The sequence below is a fragment of the Oratosquilla oratoria genome, chromosome 35 (assembly GCF_046742065.1).
Source record: "Oratosquilla oratoria isolate Oo_2021 chromosome 35, ASM4674206v1, whole genome shotgun sequence".
Classification (NCBI taxonomy): Eukaryota; Metazoa; Arthropoda; class Malacostraca; order Stomatopoda; family Squillidae; genus Oratosquilla; species Oratosquilla oratoria.
Window position 1 is genome coordinate 29,068,472 of NC_134811.1, and position 19,782 is coordinate 29,088,253.

A 19,782-nucleotide genomic window follows, 5' to 3' on the forward strand; every position below is an offset into this window, starting at 1 on the left:
TCCAGAACCATATCCATAATCATATCACTCTGTTCCATCAACTTATTGAAAGACAAATCATTGCTGCATGCCAGACCCCCTGAATTCTCTCCCCCCTGAAAGGACAGAGTCCACCTGGCCAGACTGCAGTATGGCCACCATCCAGCCCTTCTAAGCTACCAGAAGAAACTGGATCACTGTATCACAGATCTGTCCAGGAAACAACACTTCAGTCCATAGTAAACAACACTTTATGGAAGACTGCATTGTACACAATCATGCATGCCAACAATACAATATACACTCTGTAAGGGATTTCTGGGAAAATCCCATTCTAGCCATGGTGTTCAAGGTGGTGGGACTGATTGGCCAGTCAAGGGAATGACAACAACAACTTCCCCTCCATCCTTGTAATACAGGATCATCTATACACAAGCCATTTCCCACTCACTCTTATCTCCTGCCTTCTCCCTTCATTGCTCAACAAACATTCTCCCTCTTGCTCAAAGCCCCTTTCACCTCATCTTCAGTCATTCCCTTAAGTTCACCGTTCTCCTCAGACTTCTACACCTTTTACTAATCTTTCTTCACTCATTCTTTCCATGTGTCCAAACTATCCCATTATTCTTTCATCTGCCCTATCTACTATTTCTTTGCCAACCCTGCTCTCCTCATCTCTCACTCCATTCAACCTTGTAACCCTAAATAATAATTCCGTATAGGAAATTATATTCTTAACATTTTTCCCCATCGCAAGACCTTATTTCCCTTTATTCCCACACTAACAGATCCTTTTTTATGAAGTGCAAGCTCAACATTCCTAGAGCAACACCTTCTGAAGCAGTAAGATAGAGGGTAAGTGAGACATAGTTGTTTGGCCATAAAAGCTTGAAAGAGGGTTATGGAGAGCAAGTGGTAAGATCCAATTAGCTGCTGCTCCTCATTTGGCTTGAGATGTTAGAGATGTGGGGGCAAGAGATCTATATACAATGTGCTTTTATCCCTTATAAGGGAAGTAGCCAAGTCAAAGGCATGTACCTATTCCCACCCATTCTTCCCTCCTCATGGATGATGGGCCATCCCTGTATCCCACCCACTGTCATCAGAAGCAATGTAGCTGATGATGATATGGTTTAACGTCACAAACTCCCCCCTATCGGAAGGCTAGGACGGTACCCCTCACAGAGGGCTTTGTAGCGTGGAATTTAATGAACCATGCCCTTGGTTCAACTTCGCTGGTGGCAGGATTCGAACCGCCATCCCCTCGTCCTTCACCGCAAGTAACGACGCCTTAACCCGCTCAGCCAGCGAGCAAGACGGTATATCCACAGCAAGGCCACTTCACTTAATGAGCAACCCCCCCCCTCATGCAGAAATAGAGAGAAATCTCTTTGGGCTGCATGAAAATATTCACATGCACCCTCTACCCCCTCCTTGCATAAGAGAATAATTTATACACTCTCCACTCATCTTCGCTCAATAAACACCTTGCTCAACAACCCCTCCATTTACTTCAAGTTCACTCCCTCCACATGTCCAAACAATCCCAATAACCTTCCATTACCCGCTATTTTTTTCCACTCCCACCCATTTCTCTCTACTCAATCTAGTACCCCCTACCATACTTCTCAAGACATCAAACACATTCAAGGTTTTCATATCTGCATCTTAAATTCCAAGTCTCTGCCACATACAATGCCATTGCCACAATCACCACTTCATACAATCTATTCTTTGTATCCACCCCCAAATACCTCTCTCATAGTACTTTAATCCCCCAAGGCATTTACGTGCTTCTCTCAATCTACAATTTACTTCCTCCTAAGTGAATAGTGTACCAGGCAAAACAAAGCAACATTATGTAACAAAACATTTATTTAGGGAAATACAAACATTGTTCCCTCCAAGAGCTTTGTAACTCTTGTACAACATTAGTTTAATATCTACACTTTATACAGTTGCCATATAACAGACATTCATTCATTCGTATCAAGCGAGTCTGAAAAGATGAAGATGATGTATGATGCGGGAGGGGGGCAACAACCTTGATGCCTCAGAATTATGGCTTCGCAGCTGTTATATGGTGGAGAGCATGACACCATGCACACAAGTTTTGCACTGGAATGGTCGTCCAAGAGCCATTCTTGAACATCCTCTCTTTTGTGCTGCTGACGTTCACGGCTGACACGTTCAGCAACTCGTCAACAATCTATGCATTGAAATGGCATTGGTTCAGCTGTCATTTAAGAATGAGCCAATTACTATGAAAACAAAAGGTAAATGATAATCAACAATACATAAAAAATAAAGGTGATCAAACTGATTGTGTATGTACGAGAGCTCTACCACAAAAAAATTTCGTCAACAATTATGGGCAGAAATGTGTGGCACTTTACATCATTCCACCCATGCCTCCCATACCACCCATTCCACCCATACCTCCCATACCACCCATTCCTCCCGCTCCACCCATTGGCTCCTCCTTCGGGATCTCCGTGATCACTGCTTCCGCTGTGGTTAACAATGATGCAACACCAGAGGCATCTGTAAGCGCTGTTCGAACCACCTGAAAGCAAAAATTGGACAGCATTATTTCCAGTTCTGCTGGAAAACTTCTTTTAACTGTACATATTTCCCATCTCCTTAAGTTGTCTAAAATTTCCTTTAGCAGCCATACTGGCTACTTTTTAAAGTTCTTTACCTTTGTTGGGTCAATGATGCCAGATTCAACCATGTTGACATATCTTCCATTGGCAGCATCATAACCCATGTCACCTTCCAGGGCCAGGGCCTTAGCAACCACTTGGGCTGCATCCAAGCCAGCATTTTGAGCAATTGTATGGCATGGGGTCTGGATAGCTTTCTTCACAATTTCAATGCCCATTTTCTGATCATCATTGACTGGAACGAGGTCATCTAGAACTGGTAAACAACGAAGGAGTGCAATACCGCCCCCAGGAACAATGCCCTCTTCAACAGCAGCTCTTGTGGCACAGAGGGCATCATTTACTCTGTCCTTCTTCTCATTCACTTCAACTTCTGATGAACCCCCAACCTGCAAGGTAAAACCAAATATAGTGCTAACATGGTTTACAAACTATATATCACAAATATACCCGTTGCCCCTAGAAGTGATGGCAAAAACAAAAAACATCCACTGCCCCTCCCATTTTAGCATGCCTCCCACCACGCTCACATCCGAGGTGATGTAACAAGACTGCATATGCGCTTTTGGGCCTCAATAACAAGAGCTGGTTTAGCCCCAGAAAAAAAAAAAAAAAAAAAGGTCTTCCTCTCCATAAAAACGAGATGTATCAATGTATCCAACCCAAGAGATGAAGGGTATATCACTAAAAAAAAATCAGATTATCATACCTTGAGGACTGCAACACCTGAAGAAAGTCGAGCAAGACGTTCTTGCATTTTTTCCTTCTCATATTCAGAACTACTTTCACCAATCTGGTCCTTGATTTGTTCACAACGACGCTCAACATCTCTAGTTTTACCCTTGCCCTTCAGCAATAGTGTGTCATCTTTGGTAATTTGAACTTCGCCCACTTCTCCAAGGTCATGTACCTGGAACAAACAAGGTTACACTTACTACTCAGCTCTACAAGACCACCAAAACCATTCACTTTATAAATTATAAAAGCAGAAGAATGTGTTCAAGAAAATATAAGAAATCCATAATCAGTCAAGATTAAATGTGATAAAACAGATTTACTATACCTGCACATCTTCAATTTTGATCATAGCTGCTTCATCATTAAATACTATAGCACCAGTTGAAATGGCAATATCATGGAGCGTGTTCTTTCGGTTATCCCCAAAGCCAGGGGCCTTAACAGCTGCAACTTGTAGACCGATCTTAAGCCGATTGACAACCAAAGTACTCAAAGCTTCACCATCGATGTCCTCAGCAATGATCAACAGGGGTTTTCTAATGAAAATTATATTGAAAAATTACAAGATGTTAAATTTCTGATTGGAAAATTTTTCCAAACATTATAATGGGAAATGTACATTGCATCTCCCTACAATATGAACTAATTAAGCACTAGGATTGTTAAGTGGTACAAAATTATGTACACACATACATACATATACCAAGGCTTTTTCCCCCTTACAAGGGAGGTAGCCAAAAAGGAAAAGGCATAAAAACATTCCCACCCATTCCATCCCTGAATACACTCCACACCCCTCCACCCTCCCTCTTATCTTAGCACCTCCTGGATGACGGGTCATCCCTGCACCTTGTCCACTGTCCTGGGTCAGAAGCAGTGTCGCAAGACGCAGCACATCCACAGCAAGGCCGCTTCATTAAATCGGCGACCCCCCCTCTCCGTCCCCCCATGCATAAATGGAGAAGACAGGGAGAAATCCCTTCAGGCTGCGTCAAATTTTGCTCACACATACTACCTCACCCCCCATTCCACCTCATGCATCACATCATCCATTCATCCCTGTCTTCTGTCCTCTCCCATCCTTCCTCAACAGACATTCCCCTCTTCCCCAAAGCCCCCTTCACCCCATCCATCCACCTCATCCTAGGACGTCCCCTCATGTTCACTCCTCCACATCTGCCTTCCATACCTCTTTTACTAGTCTTTCTTCACTCATTCTTTCCATGTGTCCAAAACCATCCTAATACTCTTTCATCAACCCTATCTCCCAACTCCCTTTCCACCCCCGTTCTTCTCCTCACCTCTTCATTTCTCACTCTATCTAGCCTAGTAACCCCCATCATACTTCTCAGACAAAATTATGTACGTTCCTTTAATAAAGTGATTCTCAAACCTCTTATCTTGTACACTACAATTAGGCAAACACATGCATGTGTGCGTTTTGTGGAAGTAACAAGTTTGCGAGAAAAAAGATGCATGTGTTAACCAGTTAAACAACTGAAATGGGCTAGGACATTGGGGTTTGAGACTATGCAGAGTAGGGCATTGAGAATGGCAGTAGAGGAAAGTGAGCCAGTTGATGCATCACACTGATTATAGCTGAGCAGTGTTGACAAGGAACATATCTTCATCCCCAGGGTGCCAAGATGGAAGGGACAACAAATGGGTTTTCAGATGGGTGTAAAGTGGGTGAATCCTTTGACTTTGCAAGCCCCTTCATGGGAGATAAGGCTTTTTAGTAAGCATTATGTGGGTGTGTACTCAACTCTGCCATCTACTTTACATACACAAATTGAAAATTATTAACCCCTTCGTTACCGACCCATCAACCTTACATAAACAAAAGTTTCAAACCGTCCCAAGAATGGCTGGAGCCTTATGTTTGTAAACACAAGACACTTGCCACCACGTGGGCAGAAATAACCCAGAAACCGAGGCCTTAAGAGCCCTCAATACACACAGCTTATAGCTGTGACACGTGCGAGTCACAGGGAGCATGCTCAGTTCCTGGCGGGTGCACTCAGCCGTGACACGCAGGTGTCACAAAACACACATCCGGTACTCAAGGGGTTAATATCTAATAATGTAATGGCATTATAAACTCATAACCCATGATGACCACCCCAATAAATATCTTGTACAAACCCCACTCCCTACATAATTAAAGGCTTAGAAACCATTGATTTACCATATCCAAACATTCACTGTACCTGTTAGCATTTGCCAGCTCCAATGCAGGGATAATGGATTGAATGGAAGAGATCTTCTTTTCTGACAAAAGAACAAGGGCATCCTGGAATTCCACCTTGGCACCCTTAGTTGTGTTGATGAAGTATGGAGAGATGTAGCCTCGGTCAAACTTCATTCCCTCAATAACCTGTCAACACAAATTTCACATTTGTAAGCCATAGCCATACTCTAAAATTCAAAATATCTACAGAACACTTGCCATCAGATTTGGATAAATCACTAATGATAGTGAAGGGGAATCCAAGTCTCATCATACAAGTATTCATGGGTAGAGAGCAAATACCTCATCATACAAGTATTCATGGGTAAATAGCAAATACATCAAGGTAAAGAAGAAGGGAACTAGCTATATGCACTTCAAGGATAATGCAGAAGGAAGGAAATGGCATGACAAATGACAAGTCAGGAGGCAAACACAATAAAATTGCAAATTTCAAAACTGGACCCCACTACATATTACAGTATTTTGTAAACTTTTTTACATAACCCTTTTAACACAAGAAGAGTTTCACCTGAACAAAATTGACTGGAGATACCCATAACAAATGTACTAATTAAAACATGGCAAAAGGTCTTGTCATGACAGATTTATCCTTCAATAGGGGAAACAAGTTCCTGGAGGCCACAGGTCTTATGCAAAAGACCTAGGACAACAGGACGATAAATTGATCAGAAGTTCTGCTGGCTACAAGATTCCGAGCATATATAATGGGAAGGTTATCCAACTCACATCAAGCTCATCCTTTAAAGTCTTTCCATCCTTCACGGTGATGACGCCCTCACGCCCAACCTGTAAATATGAACTTGTTATACTCCTCACACTAAATACAAAGATGAATTTCCAATCCTCATACTTCAGCATTGGATCTTTTCATCAGTATAAACTCGGGCCAAATGTGATCATCACAAACTAAAGAGCCAATTGTGGAAAATAAATTCAAGTAAAATAAATCGACCACAACTAAAAGAACCAAATGCATAAAGAAATTTATCAAATAAATCAAACTATATATAAAAAAAAAAAGTAAAACAAACAAATTTACCTTCTCCATAGCTGAAGATATCAGTGCACCAACATCAGCATCACCATTGGCCGAGATAGTGGCAACTTGAGCTATTTCTTCTGGTGTGGTCACAGGCTTTGAGAGATTTTTCAGGTGTTCCACAACTACATCCACGGCTAACATTACACCTCGCCTGCCAGTAACAACCATGTTAACAACACAGAACATGTGCACACAATACCATCAATCTCTATTATCAGATGTGGAAATATCACTAAGTTTTAGTGATCATCATAAGTATCATCATAAGTTCACGAAGTCTTCAAAACTATTCACAATTTCTTAACAGTATGTCTTTGGCAATTTCATTTTTTCCCACAAGTGCAGTAATTATATCTATATCTACATATACAAACGTAAGTGTGCGCGTTCATGACCATGATCTTGGATCACATGATCAAACACAAACTCACTGAAGACAGACTTGTGGCTTCAGGCACATGTACATGTCTGCCAAATGAAGTAAAGAATTCCTATAACCACACCCAAGTCAACAACCCACCCTCTCCAAATACAATTCAATTTCCTTTCATGCTACAAACACCTATCAACCTACCTAATTTCAACTGGATTGGCACCTCTGCTGATCCGGTCAAACCCTTCCTTGGCAATGGTGCGTGCCAGAATGGTTGCAGTAGTAGTGCCATCACCAGCTTCCTCATTGGTGTTGTTTGCAACATCCTGCACTAGCTTTGCGCCTATGTTCTGGAACTTGTCTTTAAGCTCCACAGCCTTGGCTACTGTCACTCCATCTTTAGTAATCTTTGGACTACCCCATGACTGTTCAATTATCACATTACGACCCTGAAAAATAAAAGCCAAACTACTTTATCCTGACTTAGGATGAAGCTGGATATATTGCCAATTCATCTCAGACTAGGAACAATCATTAATGTTAGTAATGAAGAGAATCCTAGTTTATATCCAGAATGAACAGAAAATGAAAATGTTCATACCTTAGGGCCCATTGTGACTGCCACTGCATCAGTGAGAATATCCACACCCTTCAACATCATTGCACGCACCTCAGTGCCGAATTTGACATCTTTGGCATAGTGCCTTGCTAGCATGTGCTTAACAGCACTGCTGCCACTAGAGTGACGGAGTAGGCTTGCGACTCTGTGCATGCTTGAAATGCAAAAACACTGAATAAGAATGCTTACTAATATGTAATATTCATTCGTAACAATATTACGATCTCTTTGAAGAAAATAATAAGGACATGTTATTGCTCACGATATTCATGGTAACTATTATCAATCCAGAAGTTAAAGTATGAATATGTAATTGTTTTCCAAGTATTGTCCATTCATGCCTTACACCATGTGTCGACTCGGGTTCTCACCGGTACAGACGACACAATGCTAAATCAGTATATGAAGACAACACAAGTAATTTTCAGTTCCATACTCGAAAAAAACTATATATTCATGTGCTTCAGTGCCACGATTCGTATAACTTTTAAAATTTAATCAATATACTTACTTTCAAGCTGTAGCCCACTTTCAGACACTAATTACGGAGGACAACGGTGGCTGTCCGCACAGAGCTTGAGAGAGAAGCAGACGAAACAGAGCTTTGCATCGAGAAGTTATAGCGCCCTGTAAGAAGCTTAACGAGCAGCTGACGTAACTCGTGTGTCAACTGTATTTTTTAGGTCAAATTATATATGATAAAGACCTACATATCTAATAAACACACATTATCGATGAATATGAACTTTTTAAACAATCATATATTAAAAGTAGTCTATATCATCAAAGTTTGAATCGATTCCTGGATTGTCATGCTCACTACGTGGCCTATATTCTAGAACCTACCATGTGGGGGAACATTTTGGTGCAATGTACAATAAATAAGTTTATGTAACAATTATGAAAAAAAAATATTCGACATCATTCATTCAAACTAGTTTCAGTTTGACCGGATTATTTTTATTGTATAAATTAAATTGATATAGTTTTTATAAAGAAATTTTAAGCCTCATTCACGCAAGACGCTCCACGCGCATGCGCTAAGGGACTGGTTTGATCCTGTGTACATGTGAGTCGAGAAACGTCGATTGCAGACGACGCAAAGGCGTTTGAGGTGTGGACGACTTTATAATCCGTGAAGACTGCAAGGATTTTGAAATGGTGAGTAGTAGTACTTGTCATAATCCAAATTTATTATGTTGACAAAGGCAAGTGTAGTGCCAAACGTAAGTTAGTGTTCAACCTTAAACGGAGGAATTTGCCGCCGGGTGAAAATGCTGTTCATCAACTTCATGTAATAAGTTGTTTTGCATAACCATAATAACAACTATTTGTTTAGAAGTCATGTTAGTATTGTATTAATGTTTATAGTAGTGTGTGTCAGCCAGTTTGTAGATACTACCGTCCTAGTCCAATGTAGTGAACGCCGGTATTCCGTACTGGTGCGGCTGCAGTGAACAGAGAATGTTTGAAGTTATTCCGTCATTATTGACGGAGTATGGGAGTAAGTCATTAAGGGATTAAGAATTAGGAATGGCAGTCCTTGTCCAAATCCTGTCCCTAACTCTCGGTTCCCCTGTTCAGTGCCCACACTTTATGCTGCCCATGAGAGGCCAAGTGTGGTTGCCCTGAAAAAGAAAAGAAAAACCCGTTTCCGTTTGTGGTTAGCAAGGTTTAAGTTACTGGTTTGAATCCTATCTTCAAGACTATACTGGTCAGAAGTTGAAATTCAACCTCATCCTCGTATATCTAGAGGAGATGCAGTCCTAAGGGTTTGCCAAACTTTAATAATAAGTTAATTGGCAATGAATCACATACATAAAATGTAGATAATGAAAAGAACACAGTTTGAAATAACAATTACAATTACCGAGGAAAAAAAAAAAAGCACAGAAGCTTATTTCCATTGTGGTCTTCAAACCAGGTCCAAGATTTTACTGGATCCATTATGGTCACCACCTGAGGTACTATATTCACACCTTTTTTTTTTTTCATATTCACATCAGACAACTTCAATTTTCCCCTCTTTCACTCTGAGTAAATATATACATATTTGTGCATGTGAATGTATGATTTGTGATAATAGAACACTCGTAAACAATATAGGCAGCTCATTTATTTCTACATATATCAAGGGCTTTACCTTTTTTACAAGGGAGGTACCCAAAGTCAAAAGCCTAAATCCACTCCCACCCATTTCTTCCCGCATACTCCACTCCATGCACCATCCCTCCCTCCTTTTGTTGTCTCCACCTGGATGACAGGTCAGAAGCAAGGCCACTTTTTTAAATCGGCGATCCCCCTCACTCCATCCCCCCCCATTCAGAAAAAAAGAAGACTGAAAAATCCCTTCGGGCAGTCAAAACATTCATACGTAGTCCCTAACACCCTCCCCCATCCCCTACCCACAACCTTAAGTATATCACAGCATCATTCATACATAACCATTCTCCATTTACCCCTATCTTCTCCCTTCCTTCCTCAACAGACATCCCCCTCTATCCCAACACCCCTTTTACCCATCCATCCATCTCATCCTTGGTTGCCCCCCTCATGTTCGGTCCATCCACCACTGCATTCCATATATCTTTCACTAATATTTTCTTGTTCACCCTTTCCATGTGTCCAAACCATCCCAATACTCTCATCCACCCTATCTCCTAACTCCATTTTCCACCCCCGCACTCTTCCTCACCTCATTTCTCACACTATCCAGCCCAGTAACCCCTACCATGTGAGAATAAACACAGTGTGAGATCGAAACCTTTATTGGTACGACGTTTCGCTGTAACAAGCGAAACATCGTACCAATAAAGGTTTCGATCTCACACGGTGTTTATTCTCACAGTCCCACTATTACCTCAAACCATTCTTGTCTCCCCATTTCTATTCTAGCACAGGCTTTACTACACTTGTACTCTTGACTGCTTTTAACAGCTTCCTTCCTATACCATATATCTTCAGAACCTCCCACAATGCCTTCCTGCCTACCCTGTCATAAGCATTTTCCAAATCCATAAAGGCCTAATAAAAATGTACTTACATTTTCCTAAAGCTTTCTCACATATCTGCCCTACCACAAGAATCTGATCCTCACAACCCCTATCTTTACTAAACCCACACTTTTCCTCACCAATTACTCCCTCTGTTCCTATCTTAATCCTCTCAAAACCCTCCCTTAACCCTTACAAACTACACTCAACAAACTGATCCCTCTTAAACTACTACACTCACTTGTCCCCTTTTCCCTTGTAAAGCACAACATTAAACAACCTCGCCAACAAGTCCACCATAACTGTACAACCCTTTTTTAAACAGTCCACATAACGCCCATCTAACTCTATTTCGTCAACTTCCTTTAGAAAGATTTATGAGGGGATCTGGAGAATGTTGCTGGCTCCTCTGGGTTTCCAATTTATGGAACTTAATATTTTGTATTAATTTGTCCTTAAAAAGTTCTTCACAGAAGCAATGTACCCACTTTCAAAGGTCATTCACCATGGGGAAATGTCTGTTTAGGGTGTCACCATATACTAAGAAATTTGTATGAATATATAAGAGAAATTGGGGTGTTGTTTTAGAAGTGCATACCTACACAATGTGGCATTAGAAGATTAAATAATAATTTTGTAAATCATAATACATCAACGTAATGTTTTTCTTGGTGGAAATCAATAACAGAATGTTGCTAAGAGTGATGCACAAATGAAAGGAGCCGTTGCAACTCCTTGAGACTTGTCTTTATTTTGATGGGTTCGGAGATTGAAGACAATGACAATGACCCTGATTACCTCTAGAATTATGGGTACTGGAATACTTGATGCAGGTTAGGTTAGAATAAAAGAGATTAATTTATACTGTAATTTCTTCAACCTCCACATCTATTAAAATAAAGATGGCATCTTAGGCAATCAGTGCAGCTCCATTCGTTTGTGTATATCTTTTAGCAGCTTTTTCTGTTTATTTCCACCAAAAAAAGAGTATATTACATTGACACACTTCCACCTAGAAAAAGGTGTATTATATTGATGTATCATAATTTATATAATCAATATTTAATTTATTAACATACTGTCATGTAGGTGTGTATTTTTTAATTTTTGCCGAAATTGGATACAAGTTGTCCTGTTGTTTGTGTTCAAATTCACAACTCCAGATTGCTATAGTTTTATCACAGCAGATTACCTGATGATAATTATTTTGATTTGCCCTCTCCTTTCCTCCCTCGCCCCTCTCTCCCCCTCCCTCCATTTCTCTTTCCTCTCTGTTCAATTTTCAATACCTATGCTTCTGTACAATTGAAATTTCTTAACCCCACATAGGGCATTGACTGCATGTGTTATATATATTCAATACTCAGGGTACTTCAGTGAAACACCTTTGGTCAAGCAGCATTCTTGTATGCCAGATCAGTCACCAGTCAAAGGCACTGTGGTCTCTCTAAAGTTAGAAGTGGCATTTTATAACCTAACCCTATGCTTGTGTAGTGCATTAGCGGGGCAGTTGGAAGTGTGTGGGTATACCAACTAGATGTGGGTTTAAATCATGCATATCTATCAGCTCCACCAGCCCAAGAAGTGTGTAGGGCAAAGATGACTGTTTTGGCCAAGTCTACACACTTGGTGAATGTGTGTGTGTGTGTGTATTTACCTAGTTGTATTTTATGGGAAGGGGAGCTATGCTCGTGGGGTCCCGTCTTCATATCTCATTTTATCTAAACTATTTTTAAATTCATGGATTGTCTTTGCACACACCACTTTCTCATCTAACTTGTTCCAACTGTCTATTACTCTGTGAGGAAAGCTGTTCTTTTTCAAATCTCTTCTATAGCTGTCTTTTTTTTTTTTCTTTCTTTCCGTGTCCTCTTGTATTTCTGTCATCCCATTTTATCAGATTCTCTCTATCAGTAATTTCCATGCCTTTCATGATTCTGTAAATAGCTATCAAATCTCCTCTCTCTCTTCTTTGCTCTAGTGTCTGTAGTTCAAGTTTTTCTAGTCTCTCTTCATATGATAGTTTTGAGAGTGTTGGTGCCAATTTTGTAATTGCTCTTTGTATTCTTTCAAGTTTTTTTTTTATAGTTTTTTTATACTTGGTGACCATATCGTTGCTGCATATTCCAATCTTGGTCTTATCAGGGTGATTAGGATTTTCTTCACCATTTCTTCATCCAGGTATGTAAATGCAACTTTGATTGTTCTTATTAAATTATAAGTTTCTCCAAAAATCTTATTTATATGTTTCTCAGGTGACATATTATTCATAACAATGACTCCCAGGTCCTTCTCATTTTCTACTTTTTTTATTCCTTCTTCTCCCAATTTATATGCTCCTGTTATTCTGTTTTTGCTTTTTCCAAACTCCATTATACTACACTTTTTTGTATTGAACTCCATCTCCCACTTCCTACTCCATTCCTGCACTTTATTTAGATCTCTCTGTAGTGATTCACAATCTTCTGTTTTCACTCTTTTCAGTAGTTTTGCATCATCTGCAAAGAAGCTCATATAGCTTTCAATTCCTTCATCCATATCATTAATATATATAGCAAACATTATTGGGGCCAGAACTGTTCCCTGCGGAACACCGCTTATTACTTCATCCCATTTTGAGTGCTGGTCTCTTATCACTACTCTCATTTTTCTTTCTTGCAAAAAGTCTTCCATCCAATTTAGCAGTTTGCCCTGTATTCCTCCTTCAGTTTCTAATTTCTTAAGCAACTTATGTGGTACTTTGTCAAAAGCTTTCTTTAGGTCTAGAAATGCACAGTCCGCCCATCCATCTCTTTCTTGTATTATATCTATTAGCCTTGAATAGAAACATATTAAATTGGTGACGCATGGTCGTCCTTGTCTGAATCCAAATTGCCTTGGATTTAACTTTTTTTTTTTTAATATTTTACCCATCTACTTTTGACAATTCTTTCACAAATTTTTGCTATTGTACTTGTTAGAGAGACTGGTCTATAGTTGGTAGGTTCTTCTTTATTTCCTCCTTTATATATAGGTACTATATTTGCTTTTTTCCAATCTTCTGGAACTTTTCCTTCTTTCAAGGAACTGTTTAGTATGCTATGTATTTTGTCTGCCAGTTCATTCCTGCATTCTTTCAAAATCCAGTTTGCTATTTCATCTGGTCCATGCGATTTTCTGACATCAAAATTACCCAAGTGTGTCAATATTTCATTCTTTGATACTTCTATTTCTTCCATAGGGGGGACTTTCTCTTTCCATTCATTCTCTTCAGGTTGTATGTTCTCCCTTGTAAACACTGATTTAAAATGTTTGTTCATAATTTCCGCCATTTCCATTTCCTCAGTGTATTCAACTCCCCCTTGTCTTAATTTCTCCAAGTCTTGTTTGTTTTTCAGTTTATTGTTTACAAATCTGTAGAATAGTTTTGGTTGATCTTTACACTTTTCTATGACATCTTTTTCATATTTTCTCTTTTCCTCTCTGCACGTTTGTACATATTCATTTCTATAACAGGTATATATTTTCCATTTTTCAGGTCTTCTGTATTTTTCCATTTGGTCCAGGCTTTGTCTCTTTTGTCTTTTAACTCCCTACAACTTTTGTTGTACCAGCATTTTACATATTCTTTTTCTTGTTTTTGTCTTGGGACATACTTTTCCACTCCTTTTTTGTAAATTTTTGTCAAAATATTCCATTTCTCTTCTACTGTTGTTTCTTCTTTGTATATTTCTTCCCAGTTTTCCTTTTGAAAAATTCTCTTATTTTATCAAAGTTTGTTTTTTCATACATCATTCTTCCTTTTCTATATTGTTCATTTCTTTTCATATATTTTTCTTCATTAAGTTCCAGTTCAATCAATATGTGGTCACTTTTACTTATTGGTGTTTTATATTCAATCTTGTCCACTATTCTAGGTTCAGATGTAATTATCAGGTCTAGTCTCGATGGCTCTTCTTCATTTCTATACCTAGTGTTCTCCTGTATCCATTGTGTCATTGTATGGTCAGTAATCATCTCAAGTAGAGCGTTTCCCCATGAGCCGTCTCCACCCTTTACTGTCATTTCTTCCCAGCAGATTTCTTTGCAATTAAAGTCGCCCATCATAACTATTTTTCCTCCATCTTCCATTATCTTGTTTAATGCTATCTTTGTGTTCTCTAACATACTTTTATGTTCACTCTCTTCCCATGAGGCTGTTTTCGGGGGCACATAATTTATCACAAACTTTCTGCTCTTCTTATCTCTGTCTTCTACTTCCATCATTATCATCTCTACTGTATTCTTTCCATATGTAACACACTTCACGTTTATATCCTTCTTAGTCAGGAACATAACTCCACCCCCTTGCTTTTTCTCTCTGTTTCTAATCCAATAATTATATGCATCATGTCCTACACTGTTGGGTGGTAGTGGACCTTTTAATTTTGTTTCTACAATTCCCATTATGTCTGGTTCTTTTTCCTTCAAATAATCATTCAGCTCATTCAATCCTGTTATTAATCCATCTATATTTGTATAAGACACTCTTAGTTTTCTGCCACTTCCATTGTGTTCTGTTTCCCTTTTTGTTTTTCTCTTGTATGTCGACTTTCTTTAGTTTCATATTCACTACTCTCCAATAGAATCTCTCTTTTTCTGACTCCGTTCTGTTCTCGTTTTTTCCTTAGCTTTAAGTCTTTTCTGTTTTTCTTCCTCTCTTTCCTCTTTATTCATTTCCCTTTTTATCCATACCTTTTTATATTGTTCACTTATTGCTAGTTTCCCTGTTTTGGATAAGATATTCTCTGCCGTCGTTTGTGACTTGAATTTAATCTTAATTGGTCTGGTCTTGTCTGTGCTATACTTTCCAAGTCTAAATTTCTCTTCGATTTGCTTCATAATTTCTGGTTCATCTTCCTGTACTGATTCTAGTAATTGACTTACTTTTTCGTTTTCTTCTTTGATTCTTGTGGTTCTATCTGGGTTGTGTTTCTCTTCCATTCCTAATATAATTATACATTTCTTCTTGTCTGCTAAATCTCTTACTATATTCTCCTTTTGTCTCATCACTTTAATAACTGAGTCTTCAGTATGTTCTTTCAATTGCTGTTTGATTATGTCAGTGAATGAAACTTTGTTTTCTTCTTGGGTTGTCTTCCAATTTTTAGCTTCTTTAGTTATGGTTTCTCTGTTTTCTTTACTATTCCTCTTCAATTCCTCATTCTCCACCTTTACTTCTCTTAACTGTCTTTTTAGGTCTTCTATTTCATCAGTTAAGTTTTTGTTCGCCTTCTCTAGTTTTTCAAATTTTTCAAACCTCTCAGCAATTTTAGTCATCTTGCCAAACCTAACTTCCCAGTTGTCAGACATTTGTTCAAGTTTTCCTCCAGTTTTTTCAGTCGGGGGAGGTTGGTATCCGCCCCCCTTTCATTAAATCCTTGGAAATTATCCTCCTCACCTTCCATTGAACTGCTTTTATCTATGTTTCTGATCTTTACATTTTTATTAGACATTTCGTCGTCACTCAGCTGGTCGGGGGGCCGTTTCATGTTTACATTACGTCTGTCTGCCTGGGCCAAGTCTTCTTCCTCATTTCCTTCCTTTTCCCTCAGTAATCCCTCCCCTTCTCCTCTTTCCCTACTTTCCCACTACCCCACGTAGGGCTTTGCACTCTTGTGCAAAAAAGGTGGGATAGTACAGTTATTATTGCCTCAGGTTTTCACAAAAAAAAAAAAAATGCACACCTTGCAGTTGTTTATTTTGGGAGGAGAAATATGTATCTTCAAACTTGATGTATCAACATTGATAGTATGACATTTTGTAACATTTGCATGTAATAGTAGGGGATGCATTCACTGGCTGCCAGCTCTTCTTGCGTAAAAAAAAAAATTGTGGATGGCAGGTCTTTGGCACAGTGTCGACTGTTGGCCTGTTAGGGCCTTCCTCCAGGAGGTGAGGATGTTTAAATTTGAAGATTGGTGGCTGAAAGATGATTATTTTATATCATTAGTCCACCGTGTGTGTGCTTATATTAACATAACTGCACAAGGGAAAGGAGGATTACTAGTGTGTATATACTTAGTTTTATACAGGGAGCTGTGTATGGAGTCTTGTTTCTTTGCTTCCACTCAGTCTTTGCCTTAATTGGTTTGTCATTGGCCAGGATTGTTTTTGTGTGTACGTAATATAAGATATATACAGAGGAGAAACAAAAAATATACAAAGGCTTGGAAATTTACATTATGAAGATAGGTTTGCAAACTAAAACAGAAGGGTAGGATTTAAAGTAATGGGTTTAAATTGAACAAATTTAGGTTTAAAATGGAAATTAGCAATTTTTTGTTTACTGATAGTGGTTAACAAATGGAGACTTGGTAACCATATAGTGAGCATTGAAACAGTTGTTGTAAGATTAACTTTATGGATGAGGATGATAGGTGGTAACAGACATGGAACTGCCTAGTGTAGGTCTTGTGATCTTTTGCAGTCTCTTCCATTCTTATACAGTGTGTACTGTATGATGTATATACAAGTGTTTATCACATGTTTATATATAGTATACTTGTGTGTCAGTGTAGATATGTGTCTATTGTTGCACACCCAAATTTATGGATACTAATTTCCCTGCTAATAACTACTTGCTATTGGCACCATAACACAACAGCACACTGTCTTGCACCAGGCTCCTAGTTTCATGCGAGTATCTGCTGCACCTGGACAGACACAGTACTCGTTTACACTTGCCTGTCTGTATATTCTTCTGCCACCTGAGTTACGACATAATGCATTAAAGTCACCATAGTAGTGATGGAGAGTGGAATAGTGTGAAGAAGAAGAGAATTTGGTAGATAAGATTAAATTGTTGGATATGTTGAAGGAAGGGAATAGTGCTGCAGCTGTTGGTCACCACAGTGGAGGAGGTTGCAGAGGATCTTGGGGCTGACCCACAGCAGCAAACACTCACCCTCTGAAATCTTGCGGCGGTGATTAGGATGACTTAAGAGTTCAAGCAGCTCATCTTTGAAATGGACCTGTTGATGGGGAGGGCCGTTGGTGATGAGCACCCTAGATTGGAGCATCCCCCACCCCCCAAAGGAAACTCTTCTATGACATGAAGAGCCAGTCATGTGGTACTGTTGCGATGTCTGGGAGACTGCTACTGGAGCAACTGCAGCTGACTCCCCCTCCAATGCCACCACTCTTCGGTCATCCTCTACCTCATGTGAATGTATATATGTATACATTGTTGGTGTGTGTGGAGCAAAAAAGAGGTGCTAAAGACAGGAGTGAATGGAGAGTTGTAAATGGATGTCAAACTACTACAGTGAGTCCTCGTTTTACAGTACATGTGTGTTCCTGAAAACCTTACTGCAAATTGAAATTACTGTATACCGAACCTAAGTTTCGACTTATGGAAAACATACCTTCTCCCTGCTTTTCCTCTTCAAAATATCTAATTTTACCTCCAAAACACGAGCAGATACCGTATCTGTGATTTTTTTTTTACTTTAAATAGAGTAGAGGGTAGTAATTACCAAATACCATAACTGAATTTATCGGATAAAGAATTACCGTATAAGGAGGACTCACTGTACTACTTTTAGACAACTTGAACTTGGCCTGATTCAAGGTTCAAGTCCAGAAAGATAGTTGGTATTTAAGAGACCAACAAAATTGGCTATGTTGGACATCTTTGTGTGCATGCTTTTCCGTAGTGAAGTACATGTTGGGATCGTGTATCAATGATTTGTCTCAAGGATTGAATCCAAATAGATACGTCTCCATGAAAAATGGTGGTAGATATGGAGGTAAGTTGTTTATCAGTACATTTAACTTGTGAATTGGTCTTGACATGTACCTGTTTACATTAGATTTTTTTTCTTGTTGCAGGCTGGTGCACTGAGAAGGCTAATCCCACTCTTCGATCGGGTTGTGATCCAGAAGGCAGAAGCTATCACAAAGACTACCGGTGGAATCCTCATTCCAGAAAAATCGCAGGCGAAGGTTTTGACGGGACAAGTGGTGGCAGTTGGGCCAGGTGCTAGGAATGAGGTGAGTGTATGATGATCATTTTTACTTCATAGCTTGAGTACTGATCAAGGTATAGGAGTTGCTGGAAATTTTCATAGTTTACAAATTGTGTAGCTTGTGTTCATTGTTTTAGATCCATTGGCTTGATATGACGTTTCTTGTTCTTCCAGGATGGAGATGTGATTCCTCCCTCTGTAGAAGTGGGTGATGAAGTACTTCTGCCTGAGTATGGAGGCACAAAGATTACTTTGGAAGACCAGGACTACTTTATATATCGCGATTCAGATTTCCTAGCTAAATTTGGCAAGGAATAATGGTGGTAGTTCGTATTTTTTTATATGTCCAAAGGATTTTATACAAAATGGGGCACAATTGTTGGTAGCTGGAGTTACAAGTGACTTAGTTGTATGAATTTGAAGTTGAATGTGTGCTGACATTAAGGGATTATTCCAGTATGATAAGGTTTTGACACTGTTGGTATCCCATATAGCAGCACTGTCAAATGTTTTTCATCTGTTTCATCCTTTCAGCAGTGTTATCACCTAAAACTCTTCTGCACGAAAGGAAAATATCGTTGTGTATGCCAGAAAAGTGTAAATAAATGTACAATAGAAAATAAAGATTTTGTTAAATATTTTTTATTTTGAATGTTAACTCCTTCATAAGTTGTACATTAATCCCTTTGCAGGGCAGGGGGTGCTATGAGCATTAAAAGAATAGCCTAGTGGCAGCCAGAATGAAAGGAAAATACCAGTTGGTACAGAAGAGGGTAGGGTTGACAGGAATGAACAATAACCTGGCATCAGCCAGATTAAGAGTCACCTGGTATGTAAGGGGTTAAAAGTTATTTGCTCACCTGATACAAACCTCCCCAGACTGGATGAAAAATTCTAACTTGGCAGTGACATAATACAGAAATTGGGATGTAGTTCTTTACAAGGAGTGGGTTCTCAGCTGAATAAAATCTAATGGCTAGAGCACAAGTGCAACAATGGTCAAACTAAGCACAAGATTTGATTGAACAAGCATGAGCAGTTACCCATACATTAGCCAATGTTTAAGACCTGGCAAGATGGTAAATGGATATGATATGGTGTTTGTGTAGGGGTTTCCCTGTCTTCTCTCT

At 39.2% G+C, this 19,782-nt stretch overlaps 2 protein-coding genes across 2 annotated transcripts; one reads left to right on the top strand and one right to left on the bottom strand.

Moving 5' to 3' along the window:
* Window positions 1-1,836: 1,836 nt before the first annotated feature.
* Window positions 1,837-8,338, bottom strand: Hsp60A (Heat shock protein 60A). Its single transcript, XM_076174151.1, has 10 exons — window positions 8,183-8,338; window positions 7,654-7,825; window positions 7,254-7,501; window positions 6,677-6,830; window positions 6,364-6,423; window positions 5,594-5,760; window positions 3,709-3,919; window positions 3,355-3,555; window positions 2,681-3,034; window positions 1,837-2,545 (listed from the first exon to the last, which is right to left on the bottom strand). The coding sequence occupies exons 2-10, from the start codon at window positions 7,822-7,824 to the stop codon at window positions 2,372-2,374; spliced, it is 1,740 nt and encodes a 579-aa protein (XP_076030266.1). The 5' UTR covers window position 7,825; window positions 8,183-8,338; the 3' UTR covers window positions 1,837-2,371.
* Window positions 8,339-8,672: 334 nt separating this feature from the next.
* LOC143018625 (10 kDa heat shock protein, mitochondrial-like) lies at window positions 8,673-19,290 on the top strand. The gene is made up of 3 exons (XM_076174158.1): window positions 8,673-8,832; window positions 18,516-18,677; window positions 18,827-19,290. The coding sequence occupies exons 1-3, from the start codon at window positions 8,830-8,832 to the stop codon at window positions 18,968-18,970; spliced, it is 309 nt and encodes a 102-aa protein (XP_076030273.1). The 5' UTR covers window positions 8,673-8,829; the 3' UTR covers window positions 18,971-19,290.
* Window positions 19,291-19,782: the final 492 nt, after the last annotated feature.